The sequence below is a fragment of the Zonotrichia albicollis genome, chromosome 9 (genome assembly GCF_047830755.1).
Source record: "Zonotrichia albicollis isolate bZonAlb1 chromosome 9, bZonAlb1.hap1, whole genome shotgun sequence".
Classification (NCBI taxonomy): Eukaryota; Metazoa; Chordata; class Aves; order Passeriformes; family Passerellidae; genus Zonotrichia; species Zonotrichia albicollis.
In genome coordinates, this window is record NC_133827.1 from 41,847,760 (window position 1) to 41,871,145 (window position 23,386).

General features: G+C 52.3%; 1 protein-coding gene across 12 annotated transcripts in view; it reads right to left on the minus strand.

The window, feature by feature from the left end:
* The window catches only part of MBNL1 (muscleblind like splicing regulator 1), a 64,159-nt gene that overhangs the window by 23,886 nt on the left and 16,887 nt on the right, over positions 1 to 23,386 (minus strand). For 8 of the 12 annotated variants that reach the window (XM_074547576.1, XM_074547575.1, XM_074547580.1 and 5 more), the window contains exon 2: positions 20,523 to 21,414. The exons of 3 other annotated variants lie outside the window; for them this stretch is intronic. In XM_074547576.1, coding sequence (XP_074403677.1) covers positions 20,523 to 20,696 — 174 coding nt within the window. In that variant the 5' untranslated portion in view covers positions 20,697 to 21,414. Of the gene's footprint in view, positions 1 to 20,522; positions 21,528 to 23,386 lie in introns of those variants that run through there. One more of the 12 variants, XM_074547584.1, reaches the window with a different exon arrangement.

Below are 23,386 nucleotides of genomic sequence, written 5' to 3' on the forward strand. Positions count from 1 at the left end.
CCCAAATTCTACATTCAGAAAATCCAGGGTATTCCTAGAAGCCTTGGATCCTGTGACAGGTGTGTTGGATCATGACAGTACACCTGCGTTTTTCAGACCTGCACACAGGGGAACAGGAGTGGGCCCATTTCTCTGTGGTCCCCACCAGGCTCTTCCACACACCTCCAGTTTTCTGGGAAGCACAGCACACCCTGCTTTTAACATTCCACACTATATGTTAAGAATATAAGTGCAACTTCTATGATAATAATCTCCTTCCAGAAAACACGCCAATTGTATATTTAATAATGGAAAAGCTTTCTTGGGATTCCCTTCTGACACTGCAAGCTCCTTTACTGGCTGAATCTGTGATTGTGTAATATGAAGTGGCCATTCACAGTCAGACCTACAACCCTCTATCATTTAACAGGCCACCTCCTAAAGACCAAAGAAAAATCTCCTTGTGGCCAACAGAGACTCCAGTGAGCGCTGCACATCCCACCTGTCCTGCATGAACACACACCAGCCCATCACTACTGTACAATTATTAATGACTGACAGAATTTTCAGTGCTGGAACACGTGTGGGCGCTCTGGGGGTGCTGCTGCTGCTGGAGCTGCGTGTTCCCTCAGGCAGGGGATGCCAAAGCTGCAGAAGCAGCAGCCACAGCTCAGCAGTGCAGCTGGAGCACAGGGAACGCTTCTGATCCAAAGCAAACACACAAACACCTCCGCCTGTCAGGGAGCACAAATCCCTGTGGCCTGGTGCATCTGAACCCGAGCAGGAGGATGGCTGCTACGTACCAGCAACTATTACCAGCTCCCCCAGGGCTGCTGCTGTGGCACACCATACTGATGGCAGCGCTCTGCAGACACTTTTTAAAGTGAATCCTTTCATGTGAAAACACACAAAAGTGACCACTTAATGACGTCTTTGTGTGTGATTCCTGCACATAAAAGCCTCAACCCCTCTAATGGATCATTTGGCTAGCACAGCTAATAGCACTCCTACGGGAGCTGTCCTACTGCCATGAAATACAACAGGATTTAAAAAAAGAAAGAAAAAAGCAAACAGAGCAAGCAGACTGCCAGCACACCAAACAGAAGGAAAGACACCAGCTCAGCAGCAAAACCCTCCCTGTGCTCCTGCTGTCTGTGGGTCCCTCCTCCTCCTCAGCCCCGAGGGAGCACAGAGTGATCCCCAGTGCCACAACAGTGCCATGAGGATGGGGATAAGGGGACATCACACCTGTGCCACTGCTGTTTGCAGCCACAGTGATATCAGCTGAGCACCTGTCCAGCCCCAGCCACCCTGAGCCAGGGTAAGGTGGCTGCTGGGATACCCCCAAGTGAGCCTAGTTCTCATTTCATAACAGCATTAGCAGATGCATCAACCACATATGGACATACGAGTATTTACATAAATTCTTTAACTTTTACAAATTTTATTTATATTTATGTATTTAAAAATTTATGTTTTAACATTTATATAAATATTCAATGCAATATGTGGTTGATCTCGGTATTACCACAAATGTTTGCATATCCCCATGTCTGCACGGACACCATGTATGTGTCAATCCATCAGGATTTATACTGACACTCCCAGGACACACACACTCTGCAGCCTGGCATGGAGCAACACTCCATTTCCTCCCAAGCCCCCTCCTCGTGCCCCCAGCCAGCGCTGTACCCCAGCACATGAGGGAATTGGGTTTTTCCAGGGGTGCAGAAGGAGCAGCCTCCCCCCAGCCTGAGGGGCAGCCTGGGGCTCACAGCACCACTGGGAACCATTGGGAACCATTGGGAACCCCTGGGAACCAGAGCCCTTCCCAGGAGCGCCCCAGCTGCTCCCTGAAGTGCCAGTGCTGCCAGATCCTTGCGGAACAATCTCTGCTAATCCACACCATGCTCACCCAGGCATGCAGGGAGCCACGGTTTGAGAGGAGAACGAACATGACTTTGTGTCTGGATAAGTACAACACGGGGCAGATTTAATCTGTTTGTCAGCGCAGGTTCCCGTGGTGCCCAGCTGCAAGCGGGCATAGCAGCGGCGTGCTGGGCAGGTACTGGGATTGCTGTCACCCAAATCCTGCTCTCAGCTGTAATCCCTGACAGCCACTCGACAGGCACAGAGCACTACACACAGCCTTCACCAGAAAAGTGCCCTGAGCACACAGAGCACATGAGCAGCAGCAGAGGGGTGAGGCCCCATCACTGTGCCAGTCCCTCTGCACAGAGCTCAGGACTGAGCCCGTCAGGGGCACCCTGGCAGCTGGAAATCAATGCTGGACTCACTGCTGCATTTTCAGACACTGGAAATCACTGCTGGATTCACTGCTGCATTTTCAGACACTGGAACTGAATCCTGAAATGCCAGCACACCCACATGTTTGGGGTTTTTATTGACAAGAGTTTATATAAGAATTAAACCTTTCCTGATTTTCTTGTTATCCTTTTAGTTGTGTTTTTCCCTTATTTTTAGCAAGTACAGTACCTTGACATGCTGTTTTCAATACAATTTAAACATTACTAGAATACATTTGTCAGGCAAATATATTATTGACTGAAAAATAATTAATTCCCCAACACTACTGGGGAAAGTAATTATTAAAATATTATTTTATTCAAGTGAAGTTGAACGATAAATTCTGACAGAAATTTGGGAAGCTTATTAAACTTCATTTCAAAATAGGATTTGAGTATACAACTGATCACAGGTGAAAAAAAGCACTCTAAGAGGAAAAGCTCTAAATGTGAAATTTCATAGCATCACAGAGTCACAGACTTGTTAGTGATCCTTAAAGATCACCCAGTTCCAATCCCTCTGCCATGGCAGGGACACCTCCCGCTGTCCCAGACTGCTCCAAACCCCAGTGTCCAGCCTGGCCTTGGGCACTGCCAGGGATCCAGGGGCAGCCACAGCTGCTCTGGGCACCTGTGCCAGGGTCACACCAGACTCACCACCCTCACAGAGAAGAGTTTCTGCTGAAAGAACAAATTTGCCTGCATCTATCCTTATAGATAAATAAAACATTTTTTTCTGAAACCAAGGTCAGCCTCAAATGGGAACTGTTCTGGGGATCAATGCCAAAGCCTGGAGATAAGATTTCAATTTAATCCCCTGAGCTCTGCCCCGGGATGCCACTTTTCTCAGAATCAGACAGTGAGCCCTGCCCAGGTGCACAGCAGCGGCACAGGTACCTGTGCACAGGCACAGAGCGGGTTTATGGCACAGGGGGAGCAGGGGCTGCTGGCACTGGAAAAGCCAACAGCTGCTGTCTCAGCGTCAGGAACTTTCCCCCAGCATGCACAAAGGATCCAAGTTTGAATGAGCAGCATGAGAAATGATCTTGTCTCCCTTCAGCAATGCCAAACCCAGACCTCCGCGGAGCGCGCGCTCTGCTGGCTCTGTGAGGGCTGCTGGCACCTGACAAAACAAACCCAGGGGCTGCAGGGCATCCCCTGAAATCCCTGAAAGCACCACGGAGAGGTGCCCTGATTTTCAGGAATGCAAACAGCTCCAGGTCCCTGACTGACACATGTGAGAGACATTTTACAACACAATAAACCGCCTAAGAGGGAATCACACTGCTTGATGACATCCAAACCTTTCTACTTAATTACCACACACCTCCAGGACTGCCAAAATAACCCAGAGTGGCTATGGAGGCAGCAGGGAGAGCCGTCAGGGCTGGGACAGAGCTTTTTGGGCATTCTCAGCCTGTCAGAGCAGCAGGGACCCCTGTGTGGGTGCCATGCCCACTGACAGGCTGCCTTTGGCAGCTGACACCAAGTTCTGCCTGTGGCCACCAAAAATTTGACACTTCTGGCTTTTCTGTACCGTTGGCTTACATGATAAACAAATGAAGGCCATTCAGTCTAGTCAGTAATAAAAGCAAAGAGAGGCCAATACAGCACACCTGGCACCCAGGACAGGCTGCTGGGGGAGGCAGGGTGCACATCACCCTCAGGGCTCTGGGGTCCCAAAGCAGTGTAGTCTGATGCCACTGCACCACTGAACCCTAAACCTGGAGAGCAACCTCCACAGGGGGCTGGGGGACCACTGAGGTCCGTCAGAGCAGGTGAAAGGTGGACACTGACCCCTTGGAGCAGCATGGGGTGACCCACAGGTGTGACAGTGAAGGCTCACGGCTGTCACCAGCACAGCGCCACTGACTGCAGGCGTGTGGGGAACGGCCAGTGCTGCCCTGCCTTGCAAACCCAAAGAATGAGAGAAGTTCACACAGGAATGGAAGCAAAACCACCCAGAGCTTCCAGCAACAGGACACATCAGGCCAGTGGATGCCTCTTCCAGCCAGAATCCCACTGTGACTGAAAGGACAAACCCACAAACGCACTTGAGTAAGGCAGAAAGCTCTGCCACTGTCCAACAGGAATTTTAGGAACTAAACAAAGTAGAAGAATTTATCTTTTGGGAAAAAAAAAAACCCAACCAAAACTAAATCAGGGAATCTTTAACAACTTCTAAGAAAAAATTCCACCTGTTTTCCACAAGAGGGAACTTTTGACAAGACATTGATTTCCTACAAAACACCCTTTAAAATCAGTCAGCGCAGCTTGCCAGGACCAGCGGCAGAAAGGAGACCCTTAATCAGCAGATCAGGAGGAATTAATGAACACAGCCACATTCACCAATGAGGGCAACACACGAGCCTTGTGCCCAAAGGTACCCCCAGATCAGCAACACTCCCCAGCACCGTGGTGCCCACCCCAGGGCACCACCACATCCCCCTGAGACAAGGGCACTGCCATGTCCCAACCCAGGGCACTGCCACGTCCCAGCCCAGAGCACTGCCATGTCCCACCCCAGGGCACTGCCATGTCCCAGCCCAGGGCACTGCCATGTCCCACCCCAGAGCACTGCCATGTCCCAGCCCAGAGCACTGCCATGTCCCACCCCAGGGTACCACCGCATCCCCCTGAGACGCTGCCAAGCTCCCCCTCAAAGGGCACTGCTGTGTGCCCCTGCCAGGGACCACCACCTCCCACCCCAAGGCACCCTCCTGTTCCACACCGTTCCTCTTTCCTTCTGTTGCCTAGCAATCAAGCACCCCTGGTCACTTTGAATTTATTTCTTTTAATAGCTCATACTGACTGGTTTGAAGTGAAAAATCAAAGAACAATCACTAAAAGATAAAGATTGGGCTGACAGAAAACTAGCCTTGCATCTTTCCTTAAATGTGCAAGACAGACCGAACACAGCTCTTCTCCCTTTACTCTCCACCATATCATAATTATCACATAAGTAGAATTGTTAGCCTTGGCCTTTGTTTCTGCACGTGTCACCACCATAAAACCCATGGAGCCTGATGGGTACATCACCCTGGAATTTGGCAATTGACAGAACTCAGCACGTGCAAAGTAAAACAATCAAAATTACTACTTGTTGCACTGATGAAGTGCCATAAAAGAGTAAAACAAAAGAGAGATGCTCTTTCCCTGGCATACCAAGCCTTGCTGTAGCCTTGGGGTCATGAGCAGTTTAATTCTACGTATCAGAAACTATTTTACATGCTGTGACATTTATGTGCCAGTTTTCACACCCAATCTGTGCCAGGCACTATTCATTTCCTACCAGCTGTGTCCCCATTTGCTTCCAGATAAAGTTTCCCTCCCCAGCTGCTGCAATCCCATGTAATTAATCGTACCTGGGCACAAGCACCACCCGAGCCAGCAGCAGCTCCAGCAGGACCCAGCCATGCTGCTGGGGCCCTGAGGAGCTAGCACTGGGCTGTGCCCTGCCCTGTGACACAGCAGCAGTGCCTGGCAGCCAGCAGCCCCTCTGGGGACAGGGACACCTCCAGGTGCCACTGGCACCGTCCCACCCTCCCAGCACCAAGGGAAGCGCCTCAGGCTGCTCTCAATGTCTGAATGAGCCCTCGGTGGCAGCGCAGGGCAAGGCCCCGAGTCAGCTCTGCATGGCCACCCCTAACACACAAAAATAGCTTGTTTATTCCTGCTGAGGTGTTATTTTTACACCAGGAGCACTGGGTGGCCATGGCTGTTTGCTGCTGCGGGTCCCAGCGGAGGCACGTGGTGGGGCCAGGTGCACAGCCTGGCATGGGGCTGGACTGGGGACATGCCCACCCTGCCTGAGCCCTGCCTGGGGCACAGGGGCTGGGACCGGTCTGTGAGGGACGCCTTCAGCCACTGCCCCCTGCCAGCCGTGCCCAGCACGCAGGAGAGTCAGAGAGTCACCCTCCAGCTCCCCACAGCATCGCCCAATGCCTCCAGGCTGCCCCGGAGCTCCAGAGCCAAAACCTCTCCTGAGCGGCTCCTTCCATCTCCCATCATCCAAAGGAAAGCCCTGCTAAATCAGTGTGCCTGTGGCTTCCAACGAGGCAGGAACAACTCCTCTGTACACACCCATCAGGCAGGGATAGCTCAGGACAGCGCTGCAATGCCACCCTGGCTGCACCTGTGCCAGGTGTGCTCACATTGTGAACCAAAGTGCAGCTCTCCCTCCACAGACCAAACAGTCCAAGTGCATTCCTGCAGCATCCAGGTAACGTTCTCCTGGGGTTCACAGCTCTCTATAAATCCTGGCTTTAGTGGAAATAAGCCCATCAGAGTGAAAGTGAACATCCCTGAGGGCCACAAATAACAAATTAAGAGGCAAGTGGGAGCAGGACAGAGCAGAGTGGGACAGCGGCAGAGGAAGCTGCTGGCAAGTAAATATTGCCCAACACGACAGCAGGATTGGGGAAAAACTGACAGAGTGGAATAACAGGAAGCTTAGTCACTTCTGGACAAAAAAAGCAAGCATGTGAGCGGGGCGGAGGGGAGCAGAACACCGGGATGGATGGGAGGGCCGGGAGGGGAGCAGTGCTCCACTATGGCAGGGGAGGCACGGACACACTGCCCTGGCACTGCCCTGTCCTGGGTGCCCTGCGGCACCAACCCTGCACACACACAGCAGGGTGGGCACAGACACACTGCCCTGGGCACTGCCCTGTCCTGGGTGCCCTGCTGCACCAACCCTGCACACACACAGCAGGCTCCTGCAGGGCAGGGCAGGCACAGACACACTGCCCTGGGCACTGCCCTGTCCTGGGTGCCCTGCTGCACCAACCCTGCACACACACACAGCAGGGTCCTGCAGGGCAGGGCGGGCATGGACACACTGCCCTGGCACTGCCCTGTCCTGGGTGCCCTGCTGCACCAACCCTGCACACACACAGCAGGGTGGGCACAGACACACTGCCCTGGGCACTGCCCTGTCCTGGGTGCCCTGCTGCACCAGCCCTGCACACACACAGCAGGCTCCTGCACAGGCTCCCCCAGGGGAACTGTGACCCCTTAATCCACATGCCCAGCTCCTCCCCAGCACGGAGAGCACCCCAACTGCTCAGCTTGGCGTGGACAAGAAAGCACCACCAACAGCCCCCAGAGAACACTGTGCTGGTGATGGAATTACCACGGGTCTGGCGGCTCTCAGGCCAGCTGGTGCTCAATCATAGAGGCACTTTGCAGAAGCCTCAGGAGTGGGGAGGAAAGCTGAAAGGAAGATCAGATTTCCCTGATGGCAAGGAAAGTACCCATTACTGGTGAAATATGGTCTGCCCGTCACTGATGAGGGGATAACAGCGCGGGGTAAAGGGACTAGGAAAACACAAACCCAAGACTTTACTACATCATCCAGAGAGGCAAGAGAAAAGACAAATTTGAAGTAACTAGAAGCTAGATAAAGAAAGCCACCTGATGGTCATGGCCAACTGATGACAAGCTTGAGTAACAGTTTTTTACTGCTTAGGCAAATGAGGAAAGAAAAAGATATAAATAACAAAGGGTACAGCAGAAGAGAAATAAAAAAAACTCAAACTAAGTTTATAGTTCAAAAATTCATACAGGGAGACTCAATCTAAGTAATTCAGACTTCAGGGACAAAAAAAAACAAGATACCAAAAAATGTTGAGGCATTCAACATTAGAAGGCAAACAGAGAGTTAAAAGTCTTTAACAAAGAACAAATTGAAGCAGGCAAGAGTAGGAAAGGGAAAGTGTCGTGGGTAAACAAAGGGTGACACATCAGGTTTGTTTTACCTTGCAAGTGTGCATGAGGCCCAGTAAAAGCTTCCTAACCAAATAAACACCCTGCAGTCCCTACGGGAACCAGCGGAGCCGGGGCAGGGCTGGAGGCCCCGCTGCAGCAGCACTGGGAGCTCTCATGCAGCACCGCTTCCACTGCGCCTCTGGGACACACTTGTCACATTTCTTTAAAATGAAACAAACCGAGCCCGGCACAGAGGCACTGAGCAGCTCCCTGGAAACCAAGCAGGAGCAGAGGACACCCCAGCAGGGGCAGGAAGCTCTGTGTCCTGTGGCAGCCAGCAGAGCAGGGCACAGAGGGGCACGCAGGGCACAGAGAGGCACACAGGGCACCAGCACTGGGTGCTGAACTTCTCACCCAGGGGCTCAGCCATCCCCACGATAACCAGGCAGGGCAGGGCACAGAGGGGCACACAGGGCACAGAGGGGCACACAGGGCACAGAGGGCACAAGCAGCGTACGCTGAATTTCTCACCCGGGGGCTCAGCCATCCCCAACATAACCAAGGCAGGGCAGGGTCCAGCCTCCCTGCCCTCGGGGCAGTGTCCAGCCCCACCCCTGACAGGCCCACAGCACGATCCAATAATCATTAACACCGCACATGGAATCATTAACACTGCGCATGGAAGCACCAACCAACAGTGGAAGTTTCAGCCCACACCAATGCTGAATCCCTTGTTCAGCTCTGTGCTGCACTGCTCAGGAGGGGAAGGCAGGACACAGGGCTCAACAGGCCCTATATCAGTCACAGGTTTGTTTTCTCATGCAGCTCAGGAATAATTTCCTGCACTAAGTGCTTTCCAGGCCTCTTAACATTGATAGTGCAGATCAATATTTCACAAAGACAAAGCTGTCTGATGGATGTGTGCACTCATTTAAGCATCTCTAACAGGCAGTGCTGCTGTAACTACACACTCTGCACCCCTGCTACCCTCTGTCCCAGAGGTTTGGCCTTGCTCACTTTCCACATGAAACAAAATGACAGCAAAATGACAGAACAAAGACCTACTGTAAGGCAGTGTGCAAATAAAGACAGTATCTATCTGCTCTGTCCGCACCAGTGCAGTGCAAATACAATTACAGCTACCAGGAAACACTGCTTGCTCTCAGGAGCTCTCCAGCCTCTCTCTGTTAAAGCCTCTGCATAGGCTTTGCTTCTAAAAATGCAGCTCCTTGCTAGAACAAACACTCACACAGAGCAGGACAGGTGAGAGCCTCTCTGTGCTCAGAAATGCAGCTGTGGGGTGAATATTTGATGCAAAAGTCTTGAAAAGCTCAACTCTGTCAGGCACACAGTGAGGAGGAAAACGCTCAGAAAGGCTATGAAATAGGTGACAATGACACCAGAGGAGCAGAAAGGTGCTTTCAGTGTCTGTAAGGCCTCGCAGAGCTGGTGGGCATGCAGGAACACAGAGGCGCAGCCCCACCTGCCCTTGCCACACTGTGAGCAGAGCAGGTCAGTGCACACCGACTCGTGGCAAACACAGGCGGCAGGATTTATTTTTCTGAAGTTAAACAGCCACAAAACATGCCGAGCACTGCTCTGCGGTCAGAATTCCCTTTGATAGTTTATTTTCAGCTGCCATGTCCTGTCCCAAAGCAGAGCTGTGCAGGGCTCTGCTCCTCCCGAGGGCAGCTTGGCTCCCGGGCCCATCCCAGCAGGAGGAACACACAAAACCCCAGCCCAATGGCAAAAAGGAAAGAGGAGCAGCATTGTTTTACAGATGCAGACCTTCTGTGGGAAGCAGCACTGTCAGGAAGAATTTCTTTACAGAAAGGGTGGTCAGGCCTTGGCAGGGGCTGCCCAGGAGGCGATGGAGCCCCCAGCCCTGGAGGTGCCCAAGGAATTCCTGCATGAGGCACTCGGTGCTCTGGGCTGGGGGACAAGCCTGGACTCGATGGTCCTGGAGGTGTTTTCCACCCTAAATGACCCTGTGGTTTCTGCTCCTGGCAGTGTGATGTCGTTGTAGGACATTTCAGCAGTGTCACCACCTTGGGGCACACGCTGAGCTGCAGGAAATGCCACCTCTGCAGATCCTCTGTGTGTGTGTGTGACCTGAAGACTCAAACACTCTCACTTCAAGTGTTCAGCCACATAGCTGGTGGGAAATGAAAAACTTTCCATGTGTGGGAGCCAACCGAGCTGATGAAACAAACAGGAACATTCAGAGGGAGGACTGGCGTATCATGACCTCACTGCAGAAGCACTTTTTCCCCAAGTTCAGCATGTGTGAGGCACAATCAAAGCTCCAGAGATGAGAGCATCAGCCTCGGGGCTGGGTTGCAGGGCTGCCTTACAGGTGCTTGCTCTTCAAAAACCTCAATTCTCTTTTAATATATTTCACTTAGATCTATGAGAGGAAACAACTTGTTTTTGAGTATTAAAAGGAAATAAATATTGAACTCCTCTCTTTTCTATGACCTTTTTCTTATCTGAGACCTGACTCACTCTAAAAGTAGTAAAACAGCAAAGTAGTGAAATAGAAAATGAGAACTTTGTACCCCACAACCTCCCTACAAAGACACAAGCTGACAGTGACAGCCTTGCCCACCATTACACCCAAGAGATCAGAACCCCAGCATTTCAGGGGCATGGAGATGTGCTGAACCCAGCAGCTGATCCTGCTCTTCCCTGCCCCACAGCCTCTGGGGATCCCTGCCTCTGCAGCTGCCAGGGCTCAGACAGCTTTTACACAACACTGAGGAGCAGAAGCTGAACCAAGTAATTTGTCAGGTGATCAAAACAGAACTTGAGCAGTCACTCAGAAACACTTAATTATTTGTGACTTAAACAGAACAGAGAAGAAAGAATGGAACAACTACAGATGGTGCTGGACAACTGACCCATGGCTGCACTCCAGACAACGATAAAATCCAGCAATGCCTTCCAAATTTTAAATACTAAATATGAGTGTATTTTTAGCAACTACGATTTTAAGTATTTTTAAGCATAAAGTAGCTTCTTAATTCACAAAAGGTCTTTGCAGTTTCTGAATGCTCCTTTTTGCGTAAAGGCAACACGCAAAACATACAGCATGAGAAAAACCTGGAGGAGTCACATACACACAGACATACGTACATTATATATAAAATACAATGAGCACAAACACATACACAAACAGTCTACAGTGCATGTGTAGCCCAGAGCAGACAAGTATAACAAATAACTTCTACCTTCCAGTGTTGCTACTTTGTCAGCGTCTAATTCCTTAGGTATCAAAAATTACTGGAAACATCTAAACCATAAATATGTGACAAATGCTGTGCAGAAATATTTTACATTGTTACAAACATTAGCAGTGTCTTGAGACAATGGACTAAACGTGGAGAGGAGACCTCACTTCCCTTCTGATTTTCAGTGCTGGACTTAATGAAGCCAAATGCTGAAGGATTCCAACAAGGCAAAACAGAGGTGTGTGCTTTCCTTCACAGGAACAAAAAAAAATATCCACCAGCAAGTGTTATTTTTCTCTTCAGATATATTTAACCCCACCAGTAACCACGTTTGGAACTAGGCGCAAAAGACCTGTTGCAAAAAGCTGGCAGAAGGGGGGAACAAACACATCTTGTGAAGGAATCTTGGAGCCTGCCTGCACACTGCATCCTCTGATATCTCCTGATCTCCCTGGCTTGTGCTTTGCTCTGGCTTCCCCTTCCCCTCCCATCTGCTCACTCAGAGCCCTCTCTCCTGTGTTATTGCCAGGTGCTGTAACAGCATCTGACCTCTTCAGCCTTTTGTCTCTCTTCCGTCCCTCCCTTTAATTTCTTTCTCTCTTCTGCCTTGTCTTCTCTTCTACTTGGAGACTTAATCACCTTTACCACTCTCATAAAAAATCCCATTTCCTCCTGTTCAGTGCAGCCATGGAGAAAATCCCAAGCCCTGTCCTGGCTGCAGTGAGCTCACTCTGTGCTGCATGTCTGTTTTGCCAGCTGCAGCTGCACACACTGTCCCTTCTGCAGCCACTGCCCAGCCTGGTGAGGTGCTCCCTGGACTCACCAACCCCACCACACCCCTCCACTATCACCTGGAAATTTAAATCAGAAATTAATTATTTTACTATGAAACAATTCCTTGTGTTCCACTGTCAACAAGAGCTTTGCATTTTAAGGTACTTTACTTGGAATTAAAGCTGCCATATCCATCCACCCATTCATCCATCCATCCCCTGCAGGCCTAGCCCAAGGGAAGCACCTCACTCTGCTCCACAGACATGAGGTGCAGCCAGCAATCAGCCAACAATAGGAGTAAATAACAACTAGTAGGCACAAAGTACTGACTCTTGTGTTTCCTCTAAGGGAACTCTTTAACCCTTCAGTTTGCCCAGGCAGGGGCTTTTCCAGCTCACCTGCATTTTTATTTGGTTACAGCCTCTGCAGACATCCAGGCTGTCTCCTGACTCAGCTCACTGCAGGGAAAATTTTACCAGGGCACCAGACAAGCAATGGTATGTCAATGCAGATGATTTTCTGAAAAAATCATCCACCCTACGAGCAGAAAGCAACCAGAATTGCAGGCACAGTTTCCCACCTAGAGCAGGCTGTAAACCCTGACTGCACTGTGAGAAAGGGGCAGGGACAGCAGCCCAGCAGCCCGTGCAGCTGCAGCCCAGCCTGTCTGATGGCACAACGTGCTCCGAGCTGCTGCCTGCTGGATTCTGCACAAACACACTGCCAAGTGTGCTCTTCCTTTGCACTCAGTATTTGCTTCACCAATGTCACTTTACAGCGAGCCCCAAAGACCCAGAAAACATTTCATTCTGCCTATTCTTTTCAAAAGACTTCAGTTAAATGTGCACACTCTAGTTCCTGTATAACAGAACCAAGTAAAAAAAAAAACAACTGTGCTGTTCCTGACACTGCTGTGGTGGGTACTGCACACCTAAAAACCTGCTGGGCTCCTGGGGTGAGTGAGAACCTCTCCCTGAGACAGACAGAGCTGGAAAGCTGCTCTCAAATTAACAAAACACAACCTCCTCCTCACCCAGTATCGAATACCAGCAATGAACCTGTACAGGATTTTAGACTGAATCCCAGTCTAAAGATAAAGAGCGAGCAGAAAACAGCGAGTTTTACTCCTGCAAAGTGGTAGTTACCTACTACACCTGCAGCTGCCCTGGCTTTGGGGCTTTCCAGCATGTCCACACACAAATGACCCTGTCCCCCAGGGCTGAGCCAACTCCTGCCCATGCCCTGCCCCAACCACAAACTGCCCTGTTCCATCCCAGATTCAATGGAATGTCTGCTCCTCCTGGTCCCACAGGTATGTCCCCTCAAGAGGTGGCCCTGCAGCCAGCCACCCTCCACATCCTCACAGCTCCCTGTCTATGCCAGCTGCCTCCTGGTCCAGTGGGCACATGTGGGACAACTTCCATACTTTGCAATTCCTCTCTTTCAAATTTAAATCTCAATCTCACAGCCATTTATGTTTCTATGTAAGCCTGGAATTCACCCATGCAAATTCAGTGAAATGGCACCAACAAAGGTAACCAGCTTTTTTCCCTCCCAGAACTGCTCCTCTTTTCAAGCAGCACTCTCTCTCTTTTTGCTAACTCTCGTACTATTTTGCCAAGTTAGGAATGGTCCAGAGAAATCTGGAGCTGAAGAGAGTCTTTCCAGGAACTTGACGGGACTTGAAGTGCTCTGAGATGAAGCTGGATCCAGACCTGCTCCCCCAGCCAGCCCCTTCCCCCTCCCGCTCCTGTCAGCAAACCTGGGAGGCATCATCAGCATTCTCCCATCAGAGCCCACCAGCCCCTTCTGAAAAGAGAGAACTTGTTGGGATCTCCAGGGCTGAGAGCTGAGAAGCCTATCCAGGGAGTGAATACAACAAAAGGGCAATCTGAGGAAGCAGCTTGCTAGTGCCAGGGTGAAGCCCTCCACAAGCACTACACTGCATTTCTTCTTCTTTAAAAATCCACTTCATCAGATCTATTTTCCTTTCTTTGATCAAATATTGCAGTTGCTTTCAACTACCTCAATGGGTGTTCTGCATCAGTTAAATCCTGAGATGTTTCCTAATGAAGAGGATAAGTCATAAGTATTTCAATAAATTCAACCATGAACCCAAAGGTTTTCTTACTACGATAATCCTGTGTTTCAGGACCTGACAATTCAGTGTTGACTTAAATCTTATTTCAACAGCAGTAATCCTCCTAGCGGCACTGTGAATCGGGGGACAAGGCAGCGCTCTGGATCAGGATGCAAGCAGCTCCTGTGATTTCCTGGGGGTGTTGGGAGTGCTGCTGGGCAGCCCTGGGGCAGGAGCAGCTGTGAGGCACGGCCGGGAGCACAGCCCAGCACAGGGCACGGGGACAGCCCAAACCCTGCTGCTGTGTCTCTGTGGGACACTGGAGCTCAGCACTGGAGGCAGGGCTGTGGGGCTGTGCTCTCGCCCTGGCTCTGGCTGCTCACCTGCAGGATGGCTCCTTCCCAGGCACGGGCACGGGAGCAGCTCCTGGCACGCAGCGCACCCTCCCAGGCAGCACCCGGGGCAGCAGTTCCTAAATAACATCCAGCTGGGCTCACCAGGCTCTGCAGCCCCAGCAAAGAAACACCAGCGCTTCTCCAAAGTCAAAAAACAGATGTGATCATTCGGTATTGAATGTAATTTGTTGCTTCCAACAAATTTCAGTAAGCCTTGGCAACGAGGCATCTGTATTTGGAAAAACAGACACTTGGGGTCATCCTGGGAAGGAGACAGGCCTCACAGGCTGCTCCTGATCACTCAGTTAGGACTTGGGACAAATGTCTGAATGTTCTTGACATGAGGTTTTCTTATTTTTTGCCTCTGTACAACTTCTCTGCAAACCAGTTGAGAATTGTACTGATTTTGACTATGCCTAGCAGAGTTCCTGACTGTAACAGGAGCCCACGCTGGTTTCTATTATGCACAGCCTTTAAGAAATGACAGTGCAAATGCTGCAGTGCAATGTTTTAATTTCTACTTAATTTCTTTCTGCCGAGGCAGAGCTGAAACTGTAAAATGAGCTGCGAAGGCTGGAGTTAGTTGTAACTCCTCTGTCCAAAGGCCTGATAAGATTTCAAAACACCATCTATCTTCCCACAGAGGAACACACGTGCTTTCAATTGTTTGGTTTGCTAATGGACTATTTGCCACTCCACCTAACAATTGCCCCATTTTCTCCATGTGTTTGCCACTCTTCCCTTTGCTTCCTCTTCTGGAGTTCAGCCTGCTGGCAGACGCACAGGCTGGAGAGGAGAAAAATGGCAAATCAGACCTTAGGAATTTGAACATTGTTTATGTTTTCATTTTTTGCCAAGGGTTACTGCTTTACGAGCTTCCTTGAAATCAGCCATGTGTCCGTGTGCCTCCCAGCCCCGAGCCTCACCTCCTCCCTGCACGCCCCGTGCCCCAGGGATGCCAGACACCACACAGGTAAAACTACCCAGGAATCACCTGCTCAGGAGCTCTGGGCTTCTTATTCTGCCTTCACTGAAGAGGAATCACACCCATGATCTGCCACTCTCAACAAGATTAGTGCAATAGGCTTATGGGATTTTCTTCTCATTGTAGAGAGAGAAGAAAGAGAGAACTCTGTTAAATGGAGTTCTTACTCTACACCCTTAGGTAAGTGTCACACAAGGGACAACAACAAGTCAAAAAAATCAGTATTTTTAAGCACTGATAAAGTAAAAAGACTTAAGTAGAGAGACTTGAACAACTAACAATTACATCTCCGAGGTAGAAGAAATAAGATGCTCGTGAGTTTCAACAATAATATTAATCATCATAATAATAAAGCTACATTTATATATTTTTAAGCCTTCTTAGAAAAAGTGGCAGTCACTTTTACAGAATTCAGGTGCTCCATTTTAAAAAAATAAACACTTCTACATCAGAAGATAAAACACTATCATACCAAGTGCTGGTGGGTCTCAGACACAAGGCACCAGAGCTTCAACCTCAGACATCGTCACTAAGTGACTTACATTTTTGGTTTCCAGCTTTTTCTTAGAATTAAAAAAAAAAAAAAAAAAGCAGAGAAATGTGGAAGTTTAAGACTTTCCAGCTGTTGAATAGAGTAGAAAAAGCTTTTACACTTCATTGGGACACCCAGCTTGAACATGAAGGAGCCGCCTTAGCGGGAGCATAGCTTAGGAGACCAAAAGCCAACTTGGACGCACAGCACGTGTGGTGCACGTTATCTCCAAAGCCATGGGCTGGGACCTGTGCTCACCACGGCCACCAAAGCCACGTGAGGTTCACATCACTCTGAAGCAGCAGGTTTGGGAACACAGCAGCCCCCACCCTGCAGAGAGCCACTGTGGGGCTGGGACAAGCACAGCAGGGCAGTGCTGGGGCAGCACTGGGATAGCACTGGAGGCAGTAGCACTGGGGACAGCAAGGGGACAGCACTGGGATAGCCCTGGAGACAGCACCACAGGTAGCACTGGGGACAGCACTGGGGACACCACTGGGACAGCACGAGGACATTGCTGGGACACCACTGGGATAGCCCTGGGGACAGCACCACAGATAGCACGGGGACACCCGAGCCCCCTGCCCCTCCTGCTGTGTGACACTTTGCCCAGCACAGGGCTGGCACTGGCCGCGTGGCAGCCTGGCCACAGTGACGGTGGCCTCAGTGCATCTGCAGCTCCCCCAGAATTTGCATTTGACATCCATCTCCCCATTGTTCAGACATCTTTATCTCAGCTTTCAGGAAACGCGGATGACTCATCTATCGGAACATCTGACGAAGCTAACGTAATTTCAAAAACGAGTTCTACTTCGGCTTATTTTTCCAAGAAAAAGAAAGAAGAAAAAATGTTTCAAAATTATGGTAAAAAATCAAATTTCTGTTGCAAACCAGTTTCCTGATTTAGGAACTCGAGCTTATTTTTGCTGTAGACAGTCTAACAGGCTTTTAGGCATCCAAATTTAGGAAAAAAATCCTACGGCATTTAAACAAGGCAGAGCCAGAGCTGGAGCTGAGTCAGCCGCTCCAGCGCATAATTTGAATACACTACATAATCATTCTTGGTTTAAAATTATCCTGCTAATATCTGAGGGCCAGATTATCCCACACACGTTCATCTTGATTCACGCGCTCCCCTAGGCCAGCCCCGCAGGTTCCATTAGTGCTAATTAGGCAGCAGGACGATAACATAACGATAACATCTCGCTGGGGCTGTCCCAGCCCTGACCTCCTGCAGCACCTCAGAGGTCACAGCCACGGCCTGGCTGCCTCTTGCTCCCCACGCTCCCAATTACCACGGGCCAGCTCATTCTGCTCAGGTAAGGAGGAGCTGCCAGGTGCACCCACGGGATGTGTTTGCAACCAGAGATGGTGCCCAGAGCCCAGTGCCACTGCTCCCACACAGCACAGCCGGGCACCTGGGGAGGCAACGCTGCTCTCCTTGCTCTAGCCCTGCACAGAGCTTGTGCCTTCATTCCACAGGAGGGGGAAATAGTAATTTAAAACAAAGGCGCTTTAGCCAAGCTGCAAGTTTCACTTCTGGCATCTATTTTTGCCTCCTCCCGGCAGGGCAGGGCAGCGGAGCCTGGCTGCGGCGGCTGCGCTGTCCCTGCGCCCGCAGAGGACACCTGGGCCGGGGCCAGAGCCGAAGGGCACTGCACGCACAGGGTCCCTCCGAGATCTGCTCCAGGAATAGCCCAGCACACAGGCCAGCGCCAGCCCCGAGGAGTCCTGCCCAGGGCTGCAGCTCTGCAGCACTCACACCTGCCTGACGTCAGCTCGCTCAGCAGTCACTCCTCAGGCACACCGAGCCTCGGAGCGACACATCACAGCATCGCACAGCGCGCCGGGCTGCGAGGGACCTTAAAGGTCACCTCATTTCAACTCTGCCAACATGCAGGAGTTGGTAGAGAAAAATTCACTGACTAAGTATCTGTCTCATGTTCAAGAGATAATGCAAGAATAGCAGTATAATTAATACTAATACTATATACGTTAATAAGAAATCAAATATTTTAACATTAAGGTCAATTTTTCAGCGTGCTGCTATTTTAGTAAAGAACAAGGACATTACATCCATATTGAATTACTGAAAAATTAAAAATTACTTCTGAATGTCCTAACCAAAAATCTTTTTTAATCTGCAATAAAGTATTGACTGACCTTATAAGGTCCAGACAGAGCTGGTGCAGCATCTCCCTAAATTGCTTTTGCAGAACATCTAAAGTTTGGGATATTGCAGACAAGGTAAGTCAATGACTAGAGCTGGTTGAAATTGGCGCACACCAAAACTGACACAGAGCTGAAACAAAACCAAAACTGAGCAATGGTTTCAACAACGGGGAATGGACTGGGAATTCCCCAGAGGGGGATATTCCACGTGCTGTTTCCCCAAGGTACTCCCGTGCATGGTACAGTTCCTTAACTAACTCCCTGCCCAGGGGCTGGGAGCCGCTGGAGCCGCAGCGCGGGGACACCGCGGGATCCTGCCCCGCATCCCTGGGAGCCTCTCCAGCACACGGAGCTCAGCCACTGGCAAACCTTTCAGCCCGAGCACGAGTAAACAGCTCTGGTCAGCAGGGTATTTTTAAACAGCAGATTCTTTCCCAGCTCCCAGCTCGGCCCCTGCGCTGACTCCACAGGGCAGCAGCACACTCCTTTCCGAGGATCCGCAGCAGCGCTGTAATGTTACCCACGGTTATCACCCACGGACCTTGCAGTGCTTGGCAAAGGTCAGCCTCAGCTCCTGCATTAAAAAGGGAAGGGAAGAGCCCTGCTGACGGCAGCAGAAGGGCCAGTCACGCTGCCGGGGCTGGGGAAAGCAGGCCAGGCCCTGCTCCATCCCCTCTCACACAGACACCAGCTCACGCTGCCGCCCAGCTCCAGCACCAGCAGCACCCCCGTCCTGCACTGAGATTTTAAGGCACTTCCAGCGAGCACTGACATCATGTCCGGGTCACTCTAGTGGCTGCTTTCCAGCCTTTCGGCAGATGCTCGCCATGAGCAGCAAGGCCAGCGGGGTCAGGCCGCGGTGGCCAGACACACGTTGCTGGGAAACCGAGCCGGGGACACTGCGGGTGCTGCTGCACCAGCAAACCCACGGTGGCAGTCACAGCAACAGCTGAGAGGCTCCGGGGCCAGGCCTGTGCTCTGGCAGCACCAACACCCCCACGGTGACACCGCGCAGCCACCGACGGCCACGCCGACACGCGCTGGCACACGGGGCTGGCACTCCCCACTGGCACCACGGGCAGCCCTGGCTCTGCTCCTACCTCCAGCACCTGCTTAATGCATAAAAACATCTTATTTCCACATTTTAAAATTGATACTCTGCACTCATTGTAATTGCTGTATTTAAAAATACATTGAACAACAGAGAAACAAACCCTTTCAGTATCTGCAAGTTAAGCCATGGCTGGGGGTGGTGGAGCATTTCAGGCCTGAGAGCACTGTAGAGCTTTACCCCATCCCCTGACCAGAGACAGGACACACAGTGCAGCTCGGGATGCTGAGGATCTACAGCGACCTGCTGTCAGCCACTTCCTGCCCCGCTCACGCTGCGCTGGGCCCGGCTGAGCCACGAGCTGCTCCAGCCCCAGCTCCAGCTCCCTCCCAGCACGGCCCTGCCAGCAGCCAGCTCCCCTTCTTGGGGTCAGGGCCCAGGGAGAGAAAATCACACTGGAGAAAAAACTGACAGACAAATTTCTGCTTGCCAAGTTTTGATTCTTTCATGACTCCGCTGGATCGATTCTGTACTGTTTGTGGTATGAGCATTTTACATGTGAGGTTACTCAAATCATGAAAAATCAAGGGAAGGAGCTGGGACCTGCACATTTAACACCAACCTCTGACACGGCAGCTACAGTGAAACAACAGCCCTGTATTTACGGCGCCTAGATGGGATGTGCCTCCTGAAAACCCTCTCTGCTCCTGCCACGCTTGCACATCCAGAGGCACCTTGCCTTCTGCTAAGTGCTGTCCTTCCCTTAAGCAAGTGCACTTGGGAGAAAGATGGGATAACCACACCAGTGCCAACACAGAAAGGCAAGCAGGGTGCTCACAGGCACCCGAATAACCCAGGGAGGAAAACACTCTTCTAAGGTTCACCATCAGCTGTCCAGGGACACCAACAACCCGCTGGTAGTTACAAGATGGAAACAAATCCTCATATTGCTTACGTGGTTTGTGCTATTAAAAACAAAGAATCCTCACAGTGACTTTGCTGTTTCTACGTGAAGTGCCCTTTATTCCAGCTACAGGCAGGGAATAATTTGGAGGTGAAGAATGAGCCCCTGTAGCCATACTGAGGGTTTGAGCCCCGCCAGATGTATTTTCCCTTCGTTCCCTATATCCTTCCCCTTCCCCTGAGGAAAGCAGCAACACAAATCGACAAGCATCAATAAAATAAAAGCAGCAAAATACCCCACTGCTGGCAGCCAGCACTTGCTCCTGTTCGGCTGCAGGATTTCTCTGGCTACAACTGCTTCTTTCTTTAACCATTTATCCTTGAAAATAATGTAATATTTACTCACTTTCAATGAGTCAAAGCAGGCGATTACGCGTCCGTTTTCAACTTGGCAGCTTTTCGATGGGTGTGCAAATTTACATTCCGTGTCTGGTCGTGAGCAAGTCCCCCTTTGGAACTCCCTACACACTTCCAGCGTTAGCCATTTTGTGTCCCGGATCGGTGTGACGCTAACAGCCATCTTTAGATTTTACAGGTAGTTAAAATTTCCAATAAAAACGGGCAAACGGGTGGCTGAATTGATAAACTGAAAATTACGAAAGTGCCACCTCCAGAACACTTTTTTTCCCCCGCTCCCTATTTTAAAAGAAGTGCGTGTAAAACCGGGTGGCTGCGATCCCGAGAAGAGCTGTGTCACAGAGTTGGGAGCGTGGCACCGTTAGCGGGGCTGGGGAGGCCGGGCGGGCAGCGGCAGGGAGCGTGGCCGGACTAGCCCCGCGCAGCGCTCAGCATCCCGTCCTGAGTGCGGCCGCCGCAAGCATGGGCACGTGGCGGCTCCGGCAGCGGCTCCCGAGCTGCTCCCGGGGACGGCGGCGGGCAGGTGCCTCCGGGCAGCGGGCTCGCAGCGGGCTCTGCGGTGCAACCGGGATCGATTAGTTTGGCATAGACAGATGCAGCAGTTTAGAGCAACGACCGACACCGGGTTTAGGCTGGGCTTTTTCTCCTCCTCTCCTGGGCTTTCGGGCAGCAGAGCTCTGACCTTCGCGGCACACTTTAGTGCACAGTGCAGCGGCGGCGGGGGAGCGGCGCCGGACCCTCCTCCCGGCGGGCGCGGGGCTGGCAGCGGCGGAGCGCTGTCGTCGCAGTCTAGCTGGCAGCAAGCAAGGCAAAAGCAGCGGCTGCTCTAGAAGCGGTCCCAAGCAGCAGCGACGTCAGGAAAGGCACTTCTTAGTACCAACCTGTGGAGAGAAGAGACACGTTACGAGCGGGCGGCGCGGGCGCCCCGCGAGCCGCCGCCCCGCGCAGGGCACTCACGGCTGCGGGCGGCGGGGCCGCGTCCCCGCGCGGGGCCGGGCGGCAGCACCGCCGCGGGCCAATCGCGGCGAGCGTTGCAGCGACACTCCGGGCAGGGAGCCAATGGCGGGGGCCGTCTTATGAAAGGTCGCGCCTGTCAGACGCCGGCCGCGCCGCGCTGCCCCGAGCGCGCCCGCCGGGGGCCGCGCGTGCGGCCCGGCGGTACCGGCGAGCGGAGCCGGCCGGGAACGGCGCCGGGAACGGCACCGGCAGCGCCCGCCGGCCCTCCGAGCGGCTCGGGCCCGGCGCAGCCTGACCGCCCGCCGCGGCTCCCCCCCCGGCGCGCGGAACGCGGCGGCCGAACGGCACCGGCACCGGCCCGTCGGGCCGCCCGGCGTGAGCACTCACCGAGACACGCTGACCCCGCAGCGGCTCGGCCCCGGCGGCGCCCGCCCGCCCGCTCGGACACGGCCGCGGCCCCGGGGACAGCGGCCCGGCCGCCGGGAGCAGCGCTGTGCCCGCAGCGCGCCGCGGGAGCGCCGCCGGCCGCCGCCGCCGCAAAGCCGCCCGGCAGCGGGGCAAACACTGCAAACACCGCCCGGCAGCGGGGCAAACACTGCAAACACCGCCCGGCGGCGGGGCTGACACCGCCCGGCAGCAGAGCTAACACTGCCCGGCAGCAGGGGTAACACTGCCCGGCAGCGGGGCAAACGCTGCAAACGCCGCCCGGCAGCGGGGCAAACGCTGCAAACACCGCCCGGCAGCGGGGCTGACACTGCCCGGCAGCAGGGGTAACATCGCCCGGCAGCGGGGCTGACACTGCCCGGCAGCAGGGGTAACATTGCCCGGCAGCGGGGCAAACGCTGCAAACACCGCCCGGCAGCGGGGCTGACACCGCCGAGGATGCCCGGGGGGCTGCAGGGGTTTCCCTGCACCCGCCGCTCACATGCACAGCTCTGCCACAGAAGCTGGTGCCACCTGCAAATGCAAATCCACTATAATGAACTACAGCTCCTGTCCCACCTGAGGATCGCAGTGTCCTGCGGACGGAGCACGGGGGGGACCCTGGTGGCACTGCCGGGGACACACTGGCAGCACCAGCCACGGGGATTCTGCCAGCACTGCAGCCCCAGCAGCATCCTCTGCCTCTGCTGAGGGGAGGACTAGCCCCATCCCCGTCTTTCTAAAGATGCTGCTTCATCATCTTCCCATTTCCCACCGCCCTCCAATGCAGGTCACTGACACAGAGACCCCAGGAAGTAATGCTGTCAGCGTGCATGCAAACCAACACATGAGAAAAAGCTACAGTCTTTTTCTAGGGACACAGTGATCAGAACAACCAACTCCAGGGGAAGGAAAACACACCTAACAGAGCTAATGAGATTACAACAGGCACCGTGTGTTCTTTGCCAGGACACTTGAAATCATGCCACGTTTTTAATCCCTGCTAGCAAGAGACAAACAACGACCTAATTACTTGCAAGCACAGGTTAACAGCTAAGTGTCTGTGGTAAACACAGATACTCATTTGCTTCAACTGCCTAAAAGTCTGAAGTTCGGGGTCATCCTGCACCACCAGTCACTACTCCTCGGTGCTCGGGATATTGAATGCTTAGGTCTTGAAAACTTGTTCTGTAACAAATGTCCAGGCAAACCAGTTTGGTTCTTGCACTTCCCAGCCATGACAGATTAGCACCAAGAGATGTGAAAGCAGAGAATGTGCTGCTGGGGCCGTGTGCCAGCAGGTCCACCAGGCCTCCCTGCAGCCTCATGCAGGAATACCAGCACATCAGAGCACTCCTGGAAGCCTAAACACATCCCCCAGCCCTCAGTCAAGGTGCACTGCAACTCATCCTCCACAGCCAAGAGCTGGATCTGCACCTTCCCACCATCACTCCTGCACTGCACAAAATGACT